Source organism: Pseudozyma flocculosa (genome assembly GCF_000417875.1).
Source record: "Pseudozyma flocculosa PF-1 unplaced genomic scaffold scaffold00003, whole genome shotgun sequence".
Classification (NCBI taxonomy): domain Eukaryota; kingdom Fungi; phylum Basidiomycota; class Ustilaginomycetes; order Ustilaginales; family Ustilaginaceae; genus Pseudozyma; species Pseudozyma flocculosa.
In genome coordinates, this window is record NW_006920871.1 from 945,027 (window position 1) to 965,348 (window position 20,322).

At 64.0% G+C, this 20,322-nt stretch overlaps 6 protein-coding genes across 6 annotated transcripts; 3 read left to right on the top strand and 3 right to left on the bottom strand.

The window, feature by feature from the left end:
• Positions 1–161: 161 nt before the first annotated feature.
• On the bottom strand, positions 162–5,065 carry PFL1_01428 (uncharacterized protein; the record flags this gene model as incomplete). Its single annotated transcript, XM_007878930.1, has 10 exons — positions 162–916; positions 1,011–1,066; positions 1,164–3,088; positions 3,213–3,232; positions 3,344–3,395; positions 3,508–3,545; positions 3,621–4,049; positions 4,174–4,261; positions 4,330–4,764; positions 4,880–5,065. 10 exons carry the CDS (start codon positions 5,063–5,065, stop codon positions 162–164), a joined length of 3,984 nt encoding a protein of 1,327 aa, XP_007877121.1.
• A 962-nt stretch (positions 5,066–6,027) lies between these two features.
• On the bottom strand, positions 6,028–7,723 carry PFL1_01429 (uncharacterized protein; the record flags this gene model as incomplete). Its single annotated transcript, XM_007878931.1, has 3 exons — positions 6,028–6,868; positions 6,984–7,282; positions 7,427–7,723. 3 exons carry the CDS (start codon positions 7,721–7,723, stop codon positions 6,028–6,030), a joined length of 1,437 nt encoding a protein of 478 aa, XP_007877122.1.
• Positions 7,724–11,564: 3,841 nt separating this feature from the next.
• On the top strand, positions 11,565–13,001 carry PFL1_01430 (uncharacterized protein; the record flags this gene model as incomplete). Its single annotated transcript, XM_007878932.1, has 1 exon — positions 11,565–13,001. The coding sequence occupies one exon, from the start codon at positions 11,565–11,567 to the stop codon at positions 12,999–13,001; it is 1,437 nt and encodes a 478-aa protein (XP_007877123.1).
• A 697-nt stretch (positions 13,002–13,698) lies between these two features.
• On the bottom strand, positions 13,699–14,604 carry PFL1_01431 (uncharacterized protein; the record flags this gene model as incomplete). Its single annotated transcript, XM_007878933.1, has 4 exons — positions 13,699–13,920; positions 14,053–14,189; positions 14,331–14,459; positions 14,559–14,604. 4 exons carry the CDS (start codon positions 14,602–14,604, stop codon positions 13,699–13,701), a joined length of 534 nt encoding a protein of 177 aa, XP_007877124.1.
• A 423-nt stretch (positions 14,605–15,027) lies between these two features.
• On the top strand, positions 15,028–17,898 carry PFL1_01432 (uncharacterized protein; the record flags this gene model as incomplete). Its single annotated transcript, XM_007878934.1, has 1 exon — positions 15,028–17,898. The coding sequence occupies one exon, from the start codon at positions 15,028–15,030 to the stop codon at positions 17,896–17,898; it is 2,871 nt and encodes a 956-aa protein (XP_007877125.1).
• Positions 17,899–18,374: 476 nt separating this feature from the next.
• PFL1_01433 (uncharacterized protein) lies at positions 18,375–20,224 on the top strand (the record flags this gene model as incomplete). The annotated part of the gene is made up of 7 exons (XM_007878935.1): positions 18,375–18,734; positions 18,838–18,983; positions 19,084–19,303; positions 19,404–19,512; positions 19,665–19,836; positions 19,955–20,091; positions 20,190–20,224. The coding sequence occupies 7 exons, from the start codon at positions 18,375–18,377 to the stop codon at positions 20,222–20,224; spliced, it is 1,179 nt and encodes a 392-aa protein (XP_007877126.1).
• Between the last annotated feature and the right edge of the window lie 98 nt (positions 20,225–20,322).

A 20,322-nucleotide genomic window follows, 5' to 3' on the forward strand; every position in this document is an offset into this window, starting at 1 on the left:
GAGAGAGAGAGAGAACAAGACGGGGGCTGGAAGCGGATGACCGGCAGTTTGAAGCACCAAGCCAAGGTCGAGGCCAGGACCTGGACCTAGATCAATCGACCGACCGACCACCTGCCACGCGGGCAGCAGGCCTGGCTAGGCCTGGCCAGACTGACGCGCCATCAACGTCCCGTGGCGGCGATCCCAAACCCAATGACGCCGGCGGTGCCCATGATGTCCAGCGCATTGTGCTTGTCCGTCAGCTTCTTCTCGAGCGCAGCCCGCTGCTGCGGCGGGAGGAGCGACCTCGCGTCCCCACCTCCCGTCAGAGCTTTCGCTTCTCCAGCCGCCGCACCTTCGACACCACGGCTTGCCCCCGCGTTGAGGACGCTCGACGAGGGAGCAAAGCTGAAGCCGCCAGCACCGGCACCGGGGCCGCCGCCGCCCATGCCGCCAGCGTGGCCACCGGCGAGGCCCCGAGCATTGGTGAAGGCATTGGCGTTGAGGCCGCTCGAAAAGAGGGTGCCCCGATCGCTGAACGGCTGCAGGCCACTAGCGGCCCGGGTGGCGCCCGCTGCGTCGTCGGCTGCACCTACCGCCAGCTTGCCTCCGAGACGGCCTGCGCCGCGTGCGGCCGCAGAGGCGCCGCCCTCGCCGCCCTTGAGAAGCGGCAAGGCCATGGGCGCAAAGCTGCCCGCCGTCATGAGCGTGTTCATCGTGCCGCCGCCCGACGATCCCTTCTGCGCCGCCTGGAGCTGCTTGGCCAGCTCGGCGTTCTTGAGCGCCAGAGATTCGCTCGCCTCCTGGGCGAGCAGGCTGGAGCCCTGGGTCGCCGCCTCCCTGGTCGCGGCAGTGGCGACTGCGTCCGTTGCCGCCGTGCCAGCTACTCGCGCCGCCGTGCCGCCAAGCAGATCTCCGGAAAGCGTCGTGAGGACCTCTGTAGGCATGATGCAAAGCAACGAATGTTAGGATGGCGTCGGTCAGAATGTCCGGCCCCGACGTGGGCGCTGGCAGGTGCAAGGTCAACTCACTGGGCGCGAGTGTCTCGGCACCTTCGACGACGGCGGCCACCGCCCGCTTGACGAGGCTGTGGGTCAATCGGAGTCAAGGAGTGGATGGGCGCAAGATAAGCCATCGCGCAGTCACGCCGACCTGCTTTCGGTCAACGCCTCCATCGAACTCACGTGTGGTCGCCGGGGCCATGCTCGATCTTGCGTTGGCCGTGGAGAGCGGCGTCGTCTCGCTTCTGGTAAGCTAGACCGCCAAAGGCAGCAGAGCCTGCGTTTTCGCCGAGCAGGCCACCCGTAAAGGTGGTCGAGGGCGACGCCATCTGCCATTGCTGCTGCGAGGCCATAGCCGCAGGTGCGGCGACGGCCGACTGCACTGACGCTGCGAGGCGGGGCACGGGTCCCTTGGCATTGTTGTTGGGCGTGACGAGCGGGACAGGCTCCCGGCGATGGCTCTGTGCCACCATCAGATCGCCGACGATGCCGCCGATTACCATGGCGAAGCCGCCGATCTGCATGCCGGTCAGCTTGGTGCCGCGCTTGTCGATCCTTTTGCCATTGTCGCTAGCGTCGTTGCGGCGGCCGCTGCTGTTGGGGTCATGGAGACGCTCGTTGCCCGTAGCGTCGATGTCGCGCTTGCTGATAGCGTGGGCGTTCGACGATTCGGTCGTCGGCGAAGAAGCCTGCAGCTCGCCCAGCAGACCTCCCACCTTGACAGTCGTGCCGGTAGCGTACCCACCTCCTGCAGCCGCCGCATCGCCCAGGATTCCTCCTGTGAACTGTGTTGAAGGCCCAGCCTGGTTGAAGAGGTGGCCGGCATCACCTCCCGCGTCCGCAGGGTCGCCCGCCACCTGCTGCTGTTGCTGTTGTTGCGGTGGCTTGAAGTTGGTGTTGGGCTGGATACCATTGGCACGCAGCTGCCGCTCGAGGTCGTGCTTGTACTTCATGGCCGCGGAATCGTCGTCCAGCTTATTTGCATCGCGAGGGAACGTCATCATCGAGGTCAGGGCGCCCAGTCCGACGCCGATGGTGCCATAGAGTGCGAGGAGCTTGTTGTTCGACTTCTTTGCGGCCGCCTTGATCAGGTCGCTGTCGCTCAACTTGGCCGCAGGGCTGCTAAAGAAGCGCTTGACAAGCGGCCGGCCGGCACTGGCTCCGCTGAGAGCGCCTCCAACGCCGACGCCGGCACCGTCGAGGCGGTTTGCTGCTGCTGCGGCTCCTCCTCCTGCTCCTCCTCCCGTCTCACCGAGCAGACCACCAGTGTACTGCTGAGACGGCGAGGCATAGATCGCAGCAGCTGGCTGCGTGACGGCTTCGTTCCCGGCCGAACTCGAGGTGCCGTCCGCGGCAGGTCCAATGACGGCACGATCTCCGGGACGGCCGCTCGGCACGCCGGCGGCGCCGTAGAAGTTGCCGTACTCGCCGTCCTGCTTGGCCGAGAGCTGCTCCTGGGTCGGATGCTTCTTCTGTCTGTTCTTCTCCCACATGTCACGGATGACCGGGACGAGCATGAGCGGAATCATGCCCACGGCAATGACCGAGGTCTTCTTCATGTGCCAAAAGTTCATGCCAGGGATTCCGCGCTTCTGGAGCTGCGACGAGGCGTCCTGCGTCGTTCCGTGAGCCTCGTCCTGGTGGCACCCCTCGAGCTCTGTTGAATTGGACCGCTGTCGCGGCTCGGACGACGACGTGCGTGCAAAAGCCTTGTCGGACTCGGCCTCGGGCTTGGGTTGGGGAGCGTCCGTAGTGGAGCGGGTTTGCAGAAGAGCACCGCCTTCCCCGGCCACGGCAGCTGGTGTGGCAATGTCGTACGAAGTCGCTGCGGTACTGCCGGCCCCCGCGTACCCATAGTTCGGAGCACCGCCATGGCTCAAGCTGCCGCTGTAGCTTGCACCGGCGCCGTCACTCTTGGACGGGTTGAGCGTGCCGCTGATACCGATCGCGGGGTTGGCAGGCGAGCCTCCTTCGTACTTGATGCCGCTTGCGTCGAGCTGGGCCTGGAGCGCCTGGATGTCGTGCAGCTGCTGCTTTCGCTCCGCGACCCTCTCGGCATGGTCCTTTTGGAGCCTGTTAAAGCCAGTGGTGAACTGGGCGCCGAGGACCTTTTGGTTGATAGCCAGAGTTGGCCGCGTATGTTCAAGGGCTGGACGTCAGACCCTCGTCCTCTTCCGAGTATGTGGACCGTTCTGAGTGGGTCTGCAAGCTCCTCTCCTATTGCGCACTCACCAGGCCAAGCACAGGTGCGACTATTGCCGGCGTCATCGTCGGCATTGTTCAGTCGGGCAGAGCAGAAGCGATGAGCGAACGTCCAGCGTCTGAAAGCAGAAGCTTGGTCCGTCCTGATCCCTGACACTTACGGACATATCTGCTCAAGACTGAGCGACGCTGCAGGCCTTCAGTGTGATGAGCCTGAGAGCAGCGCGAGACCAGAGCGAAATTTGAAGCCGTCAGTGCTGCTGCGGCTGAAGCCAGGCTCCCAGCGTGCCACATGCCTCGCTGTTCTCGACGGCACTTCACTCACCGGCTCCGCATCGATCTCTCGGGCGAGCTTGATGGCTCCTGTGGCGCAACAGAGGCAGGATGTTTCAGCGAAAGGCCGCGAACATGCATCAAAGCGGTGGCGGCGACAATCACTTTGACCGTCATCGGCTTCTGTCTTCCCATTTCCGTGCTGCTCCTCGGCGGGGTCGGCTTCGACGCTCCTCTTTTGCATACCGGACGTGGTCGACAGCAAAGGCATCTGCTGTACAGACCCGGTGTCCGCCTGACGCTCAGCAGTTCCAACGGCTTGCTGGGGCGCAGCACTGTTGACCTGCTGCTGACTCGCGCTGCCGGTTTCTTGTGTCGCAAGCGTGCCGGCCTGCTGCGGAGCGATGGTGAACTTTGACGACGTGCCAGGTGAATCGATGAGGGCGCTCGGGATCAGGTTGCCCGACGTGTCGCGCACCCATCTGGCAGGCGGGTCGAGGAGCGCCGGCGCGTCGGGGGGCTGGACGAAGTTCTTGATGGGCAGGGCGGCATTGTTCCACGAGAACCAGAGGTTAATGAGACCAAGAAGCGAGCCTGACAGCAGCAGAAAGGGCTTAACGACGCGTCAGACGATACACTTGAGCTGATCACGTCGAGCAGCGCGCTGCTACCAGAGAGAGTTGGGAGGATTGGCAAGGGAGAAATTCGCCATACTCACTCGTTAGGGCGAGTGCAGCGGTGGCTTTCTTCTCAGTGTTACAGATGTACGAAGAGATGGGGGAAGGCGCAGAGGACTGGTCAACGATCTGCACACGATGACCCGCCCACCCGGTGCCAGGCAAGAAGCAGGGGTCAGCACGGCTCGATGACTCACAACGACCCAGTTGAACTTGACAGGAGGCTTTCCGTGCTCGAGGTAGTGGTTGAGGTCGCTGATGGCCTCGTGCTTCTGCTTGAGATCCAGCTGCTCGCGCTTCTGATGCTCGATGCTCCTAATCATCGCCATGAACTCCTCTGGGAACTCTTCGGCAGACAGATGCTCGAGACCAGGCCCGTGTGCCTTGTAAGAGCGTGTGCTGGGGCGAATGTCGGCCTGCGAGTCGATGCGGGTGCGGTCCTCCTCGATCTCCGGACGCAGGCGGAGACGGGCTAGCGACCTCTGCTCGGCGTCGCGGGAGCTCTCGGGCAGCTCTTCGAGCTGCTTTCCGAGCGGTCGGCTTCCCGCTTGCTGCACGCCGTCGAGACCCTTTGACAAGCCGTTGAAGAGACGCTGCACCTCTGCTTCGCCCTTTGACACGACCTGCTTGACCTGTTGCGAGGGAGGGCCGCGTTGGGCGCGAAGAGATCCGTGCAGAGTAGAAAAGCATGAGCATCCTTGCGAGGCTGGGGGTCGCAAGCAGCGAGGCCAGCCTCAACGTCCTTACAGGTTCCGCTTCTCCACGTTTGGCATGCTTCGCGTGGTGACGCCGGGTCTGGTCGTGGTATCGCTGGTGGAACCGAGGATCCTGCTGCCATTTGGCCTGCAGCTCGTTCTGCAGCGACTCTGGCGCGGCTCTGGCGGTGGCGCAGAGCGCCAGAAACGCAGCGACGAGGAAGAGATGGAAGTTCATCTCGAGTCGCTGGGCGGACAGCAACCGCGTCGAGCAGCTAAGACGACGCCTGTGATGTGTTGGACAGGCGATGGAGCCGGCAGGCTGGCGGCAGCAGTGTATGAACGTTGAGGGGTAGACAGATTCGTGCCGGAGATGCGAGCGTCAGCACGACCGACTTTGCCGAGGGTCGCAGCCCGTCAACGATCACCGCAACGACTTACGTTGTGGTGTTCGACGCAGAGGGTAGTTGTGGTGTTGGACGCAGAGCGTAGTAAGGAGTGTGGCGCGGTCCAAGTTGAAACGTCGATCGCAGGTCAGCAGTCGAGGGAATGTAGGCAAGGGCAACTTTCGAGAGAGGGGAAAATGAGGGCGATGAGAGAGGGTCAAGAGAGGGAGACGAAGCTTCCGCCAGACGTCCGAGGTATCCGGTCCCTTTTAGGGCCCAGTCAGAGGACCGGATGGGATGATTTGGTGGGCGACCCTCCTTCATGTCGGTGTCGTCGGCTGCGCCCCGAGCAAGTCGGGCGACCCATCGGCGCCTTCACCTTGCCCGCCTGCCGCAGCCAGACGATTTCTTCCGCGGGTGTGCAGGGAAATGAAGGACCGCAGGGGCGTGGCGACGCCCCGACTCGGTGGGGACGTCAACACTTTGTCAATACTGGAATATTGTCTTGGCCGCGCCCCGTTGATGTGTCAGAGACGCAGCTGCTGCTATCAGGCAAGCACCGAAGAGTTGACCAGTCTCCATGGGCAACTTACACGGCGATTCGCAAGGATGGTGATAATGGCTTCATTCCCCCTAAACCGTCGGTGAAATGTGCGAGTCTATCGAATGCCCACTCCGTGGCGCTTTGACTGGGCGCAGCGGCGGCTCGGCCCTGAAAGAAAGGAGGAAGACCCGCGAGCGGCAGCAGGAATGTTCGGCGAGAGGCGACTTTCGCTAGGCCTTCTGGTCGGACCACGTGCGGTTCCGCAGTCTCCTAGGCGGCGTGTGCAGCCACCTCGTGGAGGTAGAGCCCGAGCAGCTTGGTGCCCTCGATGTAGTTGGAAATGTCGATCTTCTCGTTGATCGAGTGGGCGCCGTCGTCACTGCGACCCATGGGCAGCAGGAGGACGTTCTTCTGCAGCGTGTCGGCAAAGGTGAGGGTGACGGGGATCGAGCCGCCCTCGCGCGTCAAGTCGGGCTTGACGCCGTACACGGTCTGTGTCGCCTTGACGGCCGCCTCGTAGTTCCAGTGGTTGGGGTCGGCGAGCCATGGCTTGCCGCCGTGCTCGCTGGCGATGTGGACCGTGTTCTTGCTGCCGAGCTTGGCAAACTCGGCCTCGACGTACTTGGTGACCAGCTCGACGATGGCCTCGGGGGTCTGGTCGGGGACGAGTCGCAGCGAAAACTTGCCCGTCACCTTGGCGGGGATGACAGTCTTGGTGCCGGCCTCGCCGAACGCACCCTCGATGCCGTGAAGGCTGAGGGACGGGTAGCGCATGCGCGCCATCAGGGCGGTGGCCTTGTCGGTGCTGATAGTCGTCTTGCTGCCCGTAGCGCCCTCGACATCGGCGACGGTGAAGTCCATGACATCGTAACGCTGCTTTTCCTCGTCAGTGAGCGGAGCCACGAGCTCGTTGACGCCAGGGATGAGGATCTTTCCCTCGGGCGTGACGAGCTTGGACATGACGGCGAAGAGATCGGTCATGGGCTCGTGGACGACGCCGCCAAAGACGCCCGAGTGGAGGTCGCGAGCAGGGCCAGAAATGGTGAGCTTGAAGTAGGTGATGCCACGCAGGCCGTGAGTGAGGCAAGGCTTTGTGGTGCCGAGCCAGTAGCTGCGAGAGCGAAGGATAGGTGCAGGTCAAAGGTGGGTGAAGCGTCAGCATAGGCTTCGCCAGGCCACGGACACAGGGACTTGAGGAGCGGACCCCAAAATGGCCACCGACTCACTTGTCAGAGATGCAGACGGCGTCTACGCCGCGGAAAAAGGCGTCCTTTTCGGCGGCGATGAGCTCGTCGAGGCCAACGCTGCCGCTCTCCTCCATTCCCTCGAGGCAGAACTTGAGGTTGACGGGAAGGTTGATGCCGGCCTGCTGGTGCGCCTCGACGACGTTGATCCAGCCGAGGACGGGACCCTTGTCGTCGGTGGATCCGCGGCCGTACAGGCGGCCGGTCTTTTCATCGTGCACCAGGGTGAAGGGCTCGGTGTCCCACCCATCCGATTTGAGCGCAGGCTGGACGTCAAAGTGCTGCAACGATGGACGAGGACCCGGGGATCGTGTGAGGCGAGCAGGGAGAGCATCAAGGGGGTCGAATAGTGCGGGACAGTCCAGGTCAGAAGGAGGTCAGGGAGCGACAACAAGGCGACCTCGAATCGGTCCTGCCCGACTCACGCCGTAGACGAGGATGGTCTTCTTGTTGGGGTCGTTGCCGTAGTCGGCAAAGACGACGGGGGGCAGCTCGATCTCCTGACCGTCGAGGACCTGCTTGCCGAGGGGCTTGAGCTGGGCCGTGGCGCCGAGGCGCTTGAGCTCGTCGAGGAGGAAGTCTGCCATTTCAAAGCAGTGCTTGCGGTAGGAAGCGTCGCCCGAGACCGAGGGGATCGAGACGGCCTTTGCCAGGCGATCGATGAGCGCCGGCTTATTGGCGTCGATCTGCGAGACAAACTTCTTCTGCTCAGGGGTGGCCATGTTGTGCAGTGGTGTTGTGGCGGTGCGATGGACGACGACGAGGGGTGAGAGGAGTGGTGGTCGTTCAGTCGGAAGGGCCACACCCGATGGCCAAGTTCAAGCCGGCCAGAGGGGGAAAAAGACACCGGCGCTTTGGCCAGGCCCGCGCCTGGGCCAGCTCCACTTTTTCGCTTGCCTCTCTCTGCTTGGCTCCGCGTCTTTGTGAGCGGGCGCTGCTCGGAGCCGCCAGCTCAAGTCACAGTCCGAAGGCAGGCCTGCAAGGCAGCCCGGTAGAGCCGAAACAAGGTCGGGCCAGGCCGCAGCAGACCATGGTCCAGACGGCAAGCTACCCTCTCTCGCGTGCTCATCGGCATGTCCACGCCGCCAACTGGCCCGCACCGCCATCGGCGCGGCCGCAAAGCCGTGCAAGAGTAGCAGGCAGAATGTGTCGTACCCGAAAGATGAGCCCTCTGTCGGCGGGTAACTCAGGTACCGATACGTGGACGCCAGGATCTAACTGAGCCGTGCGACTTCAGGCATCTCTCTCCTGCTGTGGACGAAATGTTACCTGCCTTGTCGGCTTGCAACAGTAGTCGCATTCAAACCTGAGACGGTCCAGCTCACGAACGAGAGTGCAACACCTTATGTCGCGTTGCTGACGGCGATTAAAGATTGTGTGCGCCCGCCGGACGCCACGCAGACGGAAGAGTAGCCCGAGCGGGGCGACGGAAGCCTGGCTGCGAGTGTCCCGGGAGGGGGAGTAACCGGTGCCCAGCTCAGCGCTGGCGGACAGACACGGTCGACAGCGTTACTACTTACCGCCAGTCTCTGCTCGTTCGACGTCGATTGAGTCTACCCAGCTGGCAATCAGCCCACGTCCCGCCTCGAGACACGAGATGCCACGCTTTGCCACGCTTCGCCACGCTTTGCCACGCTGTGCCACGCTGCTCCTAGTCCCAAGGTTCGACGTGCCGAGTGTACCATGCTTCCGGCGCTCGCAACAGCGAGACGGCCTCGATGTGGGACCGCAAAACGAAGGGACCGACAAAGTGCTCCGTGGCAGCCATGTTGCGGGCGCAGCAAAGCGACGAGAAGTGACGGCGCAACAGCAACCGCGGCGCGCCTCGTGTCGTTGCCCGTCGATGCGCGACTCGGCCAGGTGTCGAGCCTGAGCCAGCCAGCCAGTCACTCTGCCCGGCCGGCTGAGCCGCCTGGCCATGTATCGATCCATCGGGCTCGGCAACAAACGGCTGACTGCGTTGCAAGCAGCAAGCAAGCAAGCAAGCTACCGTAGACTTCTCGAGGTCGCCGTGTTGGCGTACTGCATGTACTGGTTGTCCGCATCAACTTTTGCGGCGATCAACGGGAGGCTTAGCTTTTGACGCGCTGCTCTCTCGTCCAGCGGCAGGTGCAATGGGCCGAGCCAAGGTTGCCATCGCGGCGTATTCGGACGGGCCAGGCCAACCTCTTTTCTTTCCTAGAGACGCTCGAGACTCGCGTCCACCATGGCTTGGTCGCTCGTCTTGACGCTCTGACCCCCGCGCGTATATCGCCAAGCTAGGCTAGGGCAGGTGTTTTGCGGAGCAAACATACGTACGTTATGGCGAGCGGGCAGGCGCCGAGGCATGAAGGGTCGAAGCGGCGCGTACGACGTCGACGTTGCGCTGGCTGCGACCCCGGGCCCCTGCCTGCCTGCTGCCTGCTTGGCCGCCGACGCCGCCTCCGACCCTGCACGCCCACCTGCAGCAGCCTCCGGCTCGCTTAGCTGTTGGCATGCCGGCCCCCCTGCGCCACGTTGCAACCTCCCAGGCCTGCCCGCCAGCTTGTACGCAGCGGTGAAGAGCGAGCTGGGCGACGTACGCGTTCGATGCGACGCCTCGATGGAAACCCCTCGCGGCGCCTAGGAAGCAATGAGCTGCTTAAGCTTGGCTCGTGTACGTACGGTACCTAGGCAGGCGGGGTAGTGCGACTCGGGCCGCATCCATACCGGGAGCTGCTCTGTAGCATCTATGTATCGTCGGCCGACACGATCCGTGTGGGCTTCTTCTGCCTCTGCCCGGTTTCGGTCCGTCCGCGTTGTACGTCGGATGCCAGCCCGGTGGTTGAGTGGGTACGAGGTGAGGACGATTGCCAGCAGGGATGCGAGCAGTCAGGCAGGCGGCGACCCACTGCCAACCCATCACACACAAAGGGACGCGCGCGCGCAATCAACGCAGCGATTCGAGGCCGGCCGACGTTGCCAGGTTGGCTGGCAGTGGGCGCGTGCGTTGACAGGCCCACCGACCAACACGACGCCCGCCCGTCGGAGCCCTGCCCCGTCCTGCCCTGGCCTGGCCTGCCGATACAGGTAGCTAGACAAGGTCGTCGACGTGGGACCTCGACTGTTGCGGGACGGCACGTTGCTTGGCAGGCCTCGAGCTTGCAAACCGCAACGCAACACATAGCTACATGGCTGCTCGTGTATGTGTACGTGTGCGTGACGCTCACCCTGATGGTCACCCAGCCTGGGCGTGGCGTGGCGTGGCCTATCTACGACGACCGAGAAAGCTCCAGGCCGAGGAGTTGTGCGTGGCCCTGCCTCCCCGGCGTCCTCGTTGCCACCCTGGTTTCTTTGGCTGCATCGCATCGTCGTTGCCGTTTCCCTCCGGCCCTTTGATGTTGCCTCGTTTGCTCAATCAAGCACCGACGACTTGCTTCGTACGCCTACGTGGCTCGAGATCAAAGCCCCCGGTCTGCGGAGCCAGCCTGGCTGGTCTGCTTGGCACCGCGTCGCCTGCCCTGACAATAATCGCAGCCAGACGATCGTACCTGCCGCTCTCTGCTACCGGTAGGAGTTCGGCGACGCGGACTGCTGGCGGCTCTAGAGCCCCGGACTGCCCTGGACTGTCTGCCCCCGACGATGCGATGATCAGGAGATGCTACTGCGAAGATGGTGGCGGCGGTGGTGGTGGTGGCAACAGTGGGGTGGGTGGTGGGGTGCCTACGCCCGAGGCCTCTTACCATGCACCAATCTTATTGTCAGCCAACGGTAAGGGCCTTTGCGCTCTGCCAATCTTGAACGGCTACATCGGTCCGTCTGCGTAGACGAAAGCAAGAGGCGCGAGAAGGACGCACGTACAGAGGCAGAGGCAAGGAGCGATGGGGATTGCGGAGCTACTGGTGCCCGCCTTGAGGTCTCTAGAGCAGCGCCGCCCCGGGGCCGGGAGCTAGGGGTGGTACAAGAACCCCCCGCCCTCTGGGACCATGACTTGGCTTCGACCCTCTCCTCCATCATCATTGCCCCCCTCCCTCCATCTGCCCTGGCCACCGCCTTCACCCTCCCCTCCCTTTGAGTCCGACCGCCCCGACATCCCTTTCCGACCCCACCGCCCCCTTGACTACACTGCCTTCCGCAACCGTCCAATTCCCGTCTTCACATCACGTCGTGCCGGTCACACCTACATACACCTACCAGACTTCCTTTCCGAGCTAGCCTCGACCCACATTGCACTGCCCCGTTCTCTGCCCCCTTTGATCGTTCCCTGCCACCCCCACCCACACCCTCTCGGTCGCCCTCTCTCCACCGGTTGAAGAGAGTCCCCTGAGCCCCAAGTCGCATCGACGCCCCAACCTTCATTAGAACCCACCTCACGCACCCAGTCCTCCGTCCGCCCCTAGTCGCCCACCCCGCAAAAGCCTCACGAACCAACGCATCTCGATCCGTCCTCACACCTCGTCACCCTTCCTCCTCTCCTCCCCGCCATCCCTGTCCTCGCCTCTCTCCGCCTCCCTTGCATTGTTCCAGCCTCGCCCCCCTCATTTCCCCTCGCTTCCCGACACCGCACGCTCTTCGGCATCACCAACTCCCTCACCCCTTAGCACCATGTTCTCGCACGCCTCGCTCAGGGCGCTCTCGATCGCCATCCTGTGCGCCGTTCTGCTGGCTCAGGAGAGCTCCGCATCACTGCAGAAGCGCCACCGCGTCCGCTCGCATTCGTCGCTGGCCAAGCGCGTCGCCTCGCCCGATCCCGCACCCAGCTGGTTCTCCAACTCCTGGAGCACCTCTAGCCAGAGCAACACCCTCAACGGAGACACGACGGGTGGCGGCCATTTCACCTCGAACAAGAAGTCGTCGGACCAGCCCGATGGCAACAGCTTCTTCAAGTCCTGGAGCTTTGGCTCCCCCGGCGGCGACGACAACAGTGGCTTGAGCCAGATGTTTGGCCAGCTCTACGGAGGAAAGAAGCAGGGCGGTTCCGATGCGCCACAGCAGACCCAGCCGCAGGAGGAGCAGGAGCAAGACAAGACCGCCACGCCCATCAATGACAACAAGCACAAGACGATGCAGGGCGAGCAGCCCGCCGGACAGCAGGCCAACTCGGGCAGCACGGCTGGCCAGGGCGCCGACGGCGCTGCTGCTGGCGATAAAGGCGGCAGCAACGACAACGGAGGCAGCACAGGGTCCAACACCTCGACCAGCACTTCGACGTCGAGCCACAGCCACTCGCACTCGTCGTCGTCGGCGTCGCACTCGTCGTCCTACTCGTTCAGCTCGAGCAGCTGGTACGAGGTGACGAGCAACCAGGAGCTCCACGCCCCCTTCCAGCCCTACTCGAAGGTCACCTGGACCGCCGGCAGCCAGCAGTCGGGCGCCGTCAGCGTCGATGGCTTCTCGATCCAACGACCCGCGCCCGCCGCCACGTGCAACCAGAGGTTCCCCTACCACGGCCAGGCCGACGACAGCGACAACGGCAAGGACCAAAAGTACCTCGAGGCCTACACCGGCCAGCTCGACGCGGTGCACCAGATGGCGCTCGACATGCACAACAAGGAGCGCCAGAGGTACGGCTTCCCCAAGCTCGCCTGGAACTCGGAGCTGGCCGACTTCGCCGCGTGCTGGGCCGACCTTAAGCCCTACGGCCACTCGGAGCGCCTCTTCATCGCCAACGGCGAAAACATCGGCGAAGGCTACGGCGCCGGCTGCTACGACAAGCCCGAGGACGCCATGGCCTCGGTCATCAACGGCTTCCTCGACGAGGACCGCAGCTTTGCCCAGTCCGGCTCCATCGGCACCGACACGGGCCACTATACCCAGATTATGTGGAAGTCGACGCAGACCATGGGCTGCGCCCTCGCAGCGCGGGCTGGCGGCTTCATGGGCAACGGCGGCACCGACTCCTTCTACGTCACCTGCACCTACTACCCTGGCGGCAACATCCTGAGCCGCGTCGAGATCCAGCGCAACCTGCCGCAGCAGGTCAAACCCCCGGCCCAGCTGCGCTCGTCGTGCTCGGCCAACATCGTCCACACCCGCAAGTAGTGCGCTGCTGTCGCGCGTCTCCGATCGCGCGCGACCCTCGCCGCCCCTTGGTCCTCCGAGGAGGGATGGGGAAGCCGGTCTTCCCCGTCCCGTCTCCTTCTAGCATCCTCTGCGCGCCCATCGTGGCGGTCCATCTTGTCTCCGCTTCGCTTCACTTCGTTTTCTCTTCGCTTTAACCCCTTGTCGACGGCCCTGGGCTGGTCTCGGGCCTCCTCTTTCCAGCTTCGGTCCTCTTGGCGACCTGTTCGCCGCACCACGCTCCCTACCCCAAGGTGTCGAGGGCTTGGGCGCCGCTCATACGTGCCCGCCCCCATCTGTCATCGTCTTTCCGCTTGGCCGTTTGTTGGCTGTCGCCTCGTAGCTGCATTTGTAATGTTCAAGCACACCGCATCCGTCGGTCGGCCAGGTGCCGGCCAAATACCTCTCTCTTCCCTGGTCGCATTCAGTTAATTTTGTCGACGAACTCGTGTGCAGAGTGCGGCGGCCGTTGTTGGTACCGCGACCCTGCGACCGCGCTGTGGGCGCTGCTGGCCGCCGTGAGGGTTCTCGCGAGCATCAGGACGCTCTGCAGGCCTACCAGAGTTCGAGAAGTGCATCGAGAGGTAGGCGGTCGTCAAGAGCGCGCAAGTGTGATCGTACAGGGCTTGTCGTCGAAGCGAGGGTGAGATCCTGCGTCGGTTGATAGCAGGCGAGAGCATCATCGCCTGGCCGGGCTTCGACTCCTGTTCCTCGTCGCTGCAGCGTTGCCACCGGGCCCTCCTCTCCTGCCGGAACCACGGATGCCGACGCCGCCGGCTGGTGGGCGGACGAAAGCAAAGTCGGCCTTAAGCGGCTGGTCGAGGAGCGTGAGGCCGTTTGCGCACGCCTCGACGGCCGCCTTGGCCTCCTCGTGCGTCTCAAACTCGATCAGCGCGTAGCCCTAGACGATAAGCAGCGCAGAGACCGGGAATGGCATAGCGAGGCAGAGCAAGGCGGGGCGAGGCAGTGAGTGACTGTGCAGCGGAGCCGGCCGGGGGGCGATGAGCGAGGGGATGATCTGCCGACGGCTCACCTTGACGTAGCCGGTGCGCCTGTCGAGATTGAGGTGGCAGTTCTGCACCATGCCAAAGTCTGCAAACTTGTCGAGGACCTCTTCCTCTGATGCCTCCTCGTGGACGTTGGTGACGAGGACGATCCACCCCTCGACGGCTGCAGCAGAGCGAGCAGGACGAGTATAGGAGGGGAGTTTCGGAGTGTAGGACCACGAGCCGTCGTGCGGTGAGCCTGACGCATTCTGAAGGCGCAGAAGAGGAGCGAGTCTTGCGGTATGTCGTGTGGACAGCTACTTACATCGCGCGGCCCTGTCCTCGCTATCCTTTGAGCTGTCGAGGAGCTCGAAGCCGCCTGCCTTGACGCCGTCTGCGGCAGGACCATCGCCTCTCGGGTTGAAGCCTCGCCCCTTGCGCTTGATGGACGGGTCTACGTACGGTGGTGGTAGGCGCGAGAAGGGTGCTGAGTGTCAGGGACGGGTCAAGTCGACGAGGACTGAGGGACGTGGAGGATGACCCGCCGACTCACCATCGGCCATGTCGACGTCGTCAACGGTGGGGTGTGTGTCGGCCATGACGTGCGGCGGCGTGTCTCGATGCGATTGGGCTCGATGGCAAGGACCTGAGCTCTGGTAGCAGGGTTGAGCGAGACGATGAGGTGATTGACGTCGGGCGAGGGGTGGGAAGGATGAAAGACGGAAGGGCAGGCCAGGTCAGGCAAGGCTGGCCAGGCAGGCGTGGGCGAGGGCGCGACAGGATGTGGAGTGTGCTGCGGGTTGGCCTGGCCTGGCCTGGCCTGGCCTCTTGGGCCACAGAAGAAAGCCGCGCCTTTTGCGTCTTGACATTGAGACGACCCTCGAGAGCTTTTGCCCCCTTCCTCATCATCGCATCGCCTACGCCCTCATCGGCCCTTCCGCTGTCCGGTCCTGCGGCTGCACTCCGCCCCTCGCTCCGAGCTCATCGACCGACCGACCGACCGACCGACCGACCGACCGACCATGAGCTTCGCCCCGGAGCAGGCCGTGGCCGAGCTGGGCCAGTGCGTCGCTCGCATGGTGCCCCAGCTGCTGGACCAGCTCGCCGCGCTCCGATCGGATCACCCGACGACGACGCTGCTGCCACCATCGGACGTGTTTGCCCAGCTGGCACCGCTCGCCTCTTCCGACGATGTCAAGCGCGCCTTTGCCCTCATCCCGCCATCGACGGCCGGAGACGCCGACGCGGCAGCCCAGACCGACGAGGGCCTCGCACGTCTGCGCAACCTCTGCGTCGAAGTGGGCAGCAACCAACTCAGAGACGTCGTGTACCAGGCCGCCACCCCGCCCACCGATCCAGCTCAGCCGGCGACAGCCGGCGTCGGCGGCAGCGCCCAGCCCCTCCCGCAGCAGCTGGCTGACGACTCGCTCCGCAGCATCGTCGATCGCCTAGACGTCGTCCTCGCACTCGCGCTCCAAGGCCTCGTCGACACCGCGCTGCCCCTGACGCTGGTCGAGGAACTGCTCGAGCTCAACACCATACCCACCTGCTCCCAGCTTTTTGCCTACATTGAATCGCGCGTCAAGCAGCTCACCGTCGATCTTCACCCAATGCGAGGCAAGGGCCTCGTCCTCCTCCGCCTCTGCAATGAGCTCCTTCGCCGCCTCTCGAAGCCCTCCCACAAGCACACCGTCTTTGCCGGAAGGATCCTCAGCCTTCTCGCCGCCGTGTTTCCTCTGGGAGAACGCAGCGGCGTCAACCTCCGCGGCGACTTCAACGTAGAGAACAGGACCATCCTCGAGGACCAGCCTGCTCACGATGATCGGGATGGGCACGCAGAGGGCAGCAAGAAGGTCGACGGCGGCGGTGACGGCGCAGACGAGAAGGGCGATGACGACGACGACAAGGCCGCCGCCATCCGTCCCGACGCTCAGATGTACGAGCTCTTCTGGAGCATGCAGCGCTTCTTCTCCAACCCTCCGCTCCTCATGGGCCTCCAGGACACCTCCCGGCAGTCTTCCAGGACCGCCACCCCTGCACCACCAGCCGGCAGCAACGATGGCGGCAACCCGACACCGTCCGAAGAGGACCCGGCGCCCGACGGTGCAAAGGGCCCCATGTCCGAGCTTCGCATCAGCACCAAGCGCATCCTCGCCCTCTTTGCCGCCGTGGCAAAGCGCGAGCGGGAGCTGGCGGGCGCTGCGGCTGCCGAAAACGCCAATGCCGCCAACCAAAGCGGCGGCGCCAAGGCCAACGGCTCCAACGGCAAGGCGGCCAATGGCACGCAAAAGCCGGCTCAGCTCGCGATCGGCTACCGTGCGGGCCAGGATACGGGTGACTCGGCCACGCTCGCAAGCGACGAGGGCACTGACTCTGGAGACGGCCCGCGAAAGCGCGAGCGGTACGAGCCCGACATAAAGGACGGTGTCCGAGTCAGCAAGACTGCGAAGACCGAGGACGACGCGGACGGCGACGCCGAGATGGCGTCCGCGTCGGACGACGCCGAAGACCGGGCGCGGGCGGCCGACCTCTTCTTTCCCAAGTTCCTGACGGGCCGGCGGCTGCTCGAGTACGAGATCCGCGACGCCTCGTTCCGCCGGCACATTCTGGTCCAGTACCTCATCCTCTTCCAGTACCTCCTCTCCTTCACGCCGGTTGCGCGCGAGAAATGGAAGGACTGGAAGAACCGCAACCTGCAGGGCATGTTCGTGCTCGAGGAGGCCGACGAGCAGTGGGTGCGCAAGGTGTGGAAGGAGGTGGTGCTGTTGCTGCGCGACATTCCGCCCAACGGCCGGGCGTTCCTCGATGCGACGCTCGAGGTGCTCAAGCGCGAGGCAAACTGGATCCGCTGGAAGGCCGACTCGTGCCCCTCGATCGAGAAGCCGCCGCTCTCTCCCGACCAGATCGCCGCATTCGCCAGCGCCCGCGCCTCGCTGCTGCGCCCGCCGAGGCCCTACTCTCATCCGCTCGGCACGGCAGCGCTCAGCGAGCTGTGGGCCGAGGGCTTCCCACCCCCCGTTCCCGGCACGCGTCGGGTCGAGAACGACGAGGGTGTCTACGTCGACGTGGCCACCGATGGTCTCGAGGAGCTCGAGTTCCTGCCTCCCGTGCCGACGCTGAGTCACTACCATGGCATGATCAAGCGCGAGGAGATGAAGCTCAACATGCGTCGCCGCCAGCTCGGTATCGTCATCGACACCGATGCTGCTGCTGCCGGGCCAGCAAAGATGTCGGCCGAGGACGCGGACAAGGAGAGCAAGGACGCCAAGTGCCAGAGCATCCGCGAGACAATGCAGAGCCTGGCGTGGCGGGCGTTGCGGGTGGCGAGCGACCAGCACCTGCACCTGTTCAAGCAGATGAAGGAGCCGGAGAACATCTCTGCCCTGATGAAGGCCATCGACGACGAGCGCAACCCGCCACCGCCGCCAAAGGCGAAGTCGGTCGAAGCCGGCGAGGCGGACGACGAGGCAAAGAAGGAGGGAGGCGAAGATGTCAAGGAGAGCGGAGAGGAAGCGGAAAGCAAGGCCGAGGCAGGAACAGAGGCTGAGACGGCTCCGGCGCACGAGGATGTCGAGGCCAAGGAACGCGCGGCAGCCGACGATGAAGCGGCGACAGAAGCTGCAGCAGCGGCCGTGGCGGTGCCCGTCAGCGTGCCCGAAGTGCCTCAGTCTCCGGCGCCCGCCGGCGCGGCAACCGAGGATGAGATCGAGTCCAAGCAGCCGCCGACCCGAGGCTCCGACGAGGCTGCTGTCGATGCCTCCAAGGACGTCGATGCAGCCGCCGTCGACGCGGAACTAGGTGTCGTCGAGGAGGGAGCGGTCAAAGAGGTGGGGAGCAGCGAAGTCTCGGCGGCCGTCGAGGATGTAGAGATGGCCAGCGCAGACAAGGCTTAGCAACGCGTGCCCTTTGCCAAGCCTCCCCTGTCATGACCGATCCTGTTCAAGCAGAGCCAAGAGCAACATTCGAGCTCCATGACTGTGACGCTCCCAGCCTCGCCATTGCACTGGACACAGATGGAGAGCGCTGGAGCGGCGGGGCGAGGGTACAAGCAGGCCAAGGCAGCGGTTCGGGGAGGGTTCTCGGAAGTCGGAAGAGGAGCCTGGCGCCAGCGATCACTGAAGCCCGGGGGCAGGGCGCTGGCCTGGCTCAGAGGCGCCTCACCTCCACAGCGAGCCAGGGCCACGCAACACTTCACTTGCCGCCGCCCTCCTTCGCAACACCACCACCACCAACAACAACACTGCTGCCGCCGCCGCCAACGAGTAGCCATTCACGCACCGCATCACGCTCGCATCTGTGCAGCGCATCTACTATCTGTGATCCATTCTCCGCCCATCTGACCCCCGCCACCGACTCGATTCCGCCCAAGATGGACGAGGACAATGTGCTTCCGATCCCCAACCTGGCGCTCCAGCAGTCGCTCTTCCTCCTCGCGCACCACTCGTCTTCCCTGCCATCCTCGACGCTCTCCGCAGCATCCACATCGCTGCTAGAGGGCATCGAGAAGGACGAGATGGCACCCTACTACTCGACCATCCTCTCCGACCCCACGCTCAAGGCTTGCGTCAAACACGACACTGCGCTCCTCAAGCGACTCCGGGACAAGAACCAGGAAGAGCTGCGCAAGATCGACGAGAAGCAGAAGGAAGTCGAGGAGAGCGAGGGCGACATGGAGATCAACGGCGTCCTCAGGCAGAGGGCCGCGTACCTGGCAAAGATTGGTGACAAGGTGAGTGGCCGCGATGGCTGCGGCGTCTCCTTGCCGGAATGCTGGCCGTACTCACAGCACGGCGTCACCTCTTGTCCCTCTTTCCGCGCCTCGCTGGTTGCAGGACAAGGCGCTCGAGGCACACGACGTGGCCATCTCCAAGGGCGCAGGCATCGGGTCCAAGCTTGACCTCACCATGGCCAAGATCCGCATCGGCTTCTTCTTTGGCGACACCAATGTCGTCATCGCAGCCATCGCCGAGGCCAAGAAGTGAGTTGGAAACGTCGATCGTTCCTGCGAGCTATCACGCTTGATTCGGGCGGCGCTGACCTTCGAGCACATCCACACCCGATCTCGCCGACAACTGCAGGCTGGTTGAAGAAGGAGGCGACTGGGACCGGCGCAACCGCCTCAAGGTCTACGAGGGCCTCCACCTCCTCTCCGTGCGCGACTTCCAGCAGGGCGGGCAGCTCTTCCTCGAGGCGCTCAGCACCTTCACCGCCACCGAGCTGCTCGGTTACAACGACTTCATCACGCTCACTGTGCTGGCCAACGCACTCACGCTCAAGCGCGTCGACCTCAAGAAGAAGGTGAGCTGCTTGCGAGCGCTGCTTGATGTGCACATCGTCGCGAAAACCGGATCGACTTACCTTGCGAGCCTACTGTCTGCCTCGGTTCGCCGTGCCGCAGATCATCGACTCGCCAGAGGTGCTCCAGGTCATCGACGAGATCCCTCACCTCCGCACCTATGTCACGTCGCTGTACAACTGCGAATACGGGGCCTTCTTCCGCGCACTCGGTGAGCATCATGTCGCGACCTTGCACGGACGCACATGTCGTCGCGGACCTCTGCCTTGGTCCATGCCGCGCCGGAGCTCGGAGCTGACGCGGTCCTCGCTCGACACACCTACCCTTTCTTCTCTGGCATACTGCTGTTCGCTCGACCTGCAGCCGAGGTTGAGCAGGCGCATGTTCTCCCCTCGCGCATCCTCTCGCAACACGCGCGGTACTATGTCCGCGAGATGCGCATCATCGCCTACTCGCAGCTGCTTGAGAGCTACCGCAGCCTCTCGATCGACAACATGGCCACCGCATTCGGCGTCAGCGCAGAGTTCATCGACACGTGAGTGGCTCCGGCTGGCACCCTCGCACGTGCTGGCGTTCGGACCTGGTCCTGACTTGTCTTTTCCCCGCTCCCTGCTTGCCGCACGCTGCACGGATGGCCGGACGACCGCACACAGGGAGCTGTCGAGGTTCATTTCGGGAGGCAGGCTGCCCGCGGTGATTGACAAGGTGCACGGCATCGTCGAGACGAGGAGGCCCGATGCCAAGAATGCGCAGTACAACCGCATCATCAAGGAGGGCGATGTGCTCTTGAGTGAGTGTCCTTCTGCTGCCAGCGACCGCTGTGCGTTGCCAGGTCGGGAGCTGACCGTGTCTCGGCCCCCGCTTCGTCCCTGCTCGCACGCGCATCAGACTCGCTCCAAAAGCTCTCGAGGACCGCCCTCTAGACCACCTTGACCTTTGCCATGTAGACCCGGCCTGAGCTCGAGGCAATCATCATGGCCGATGGGACGATCCGATGATGACACAAGCGACGCGGAGCGGA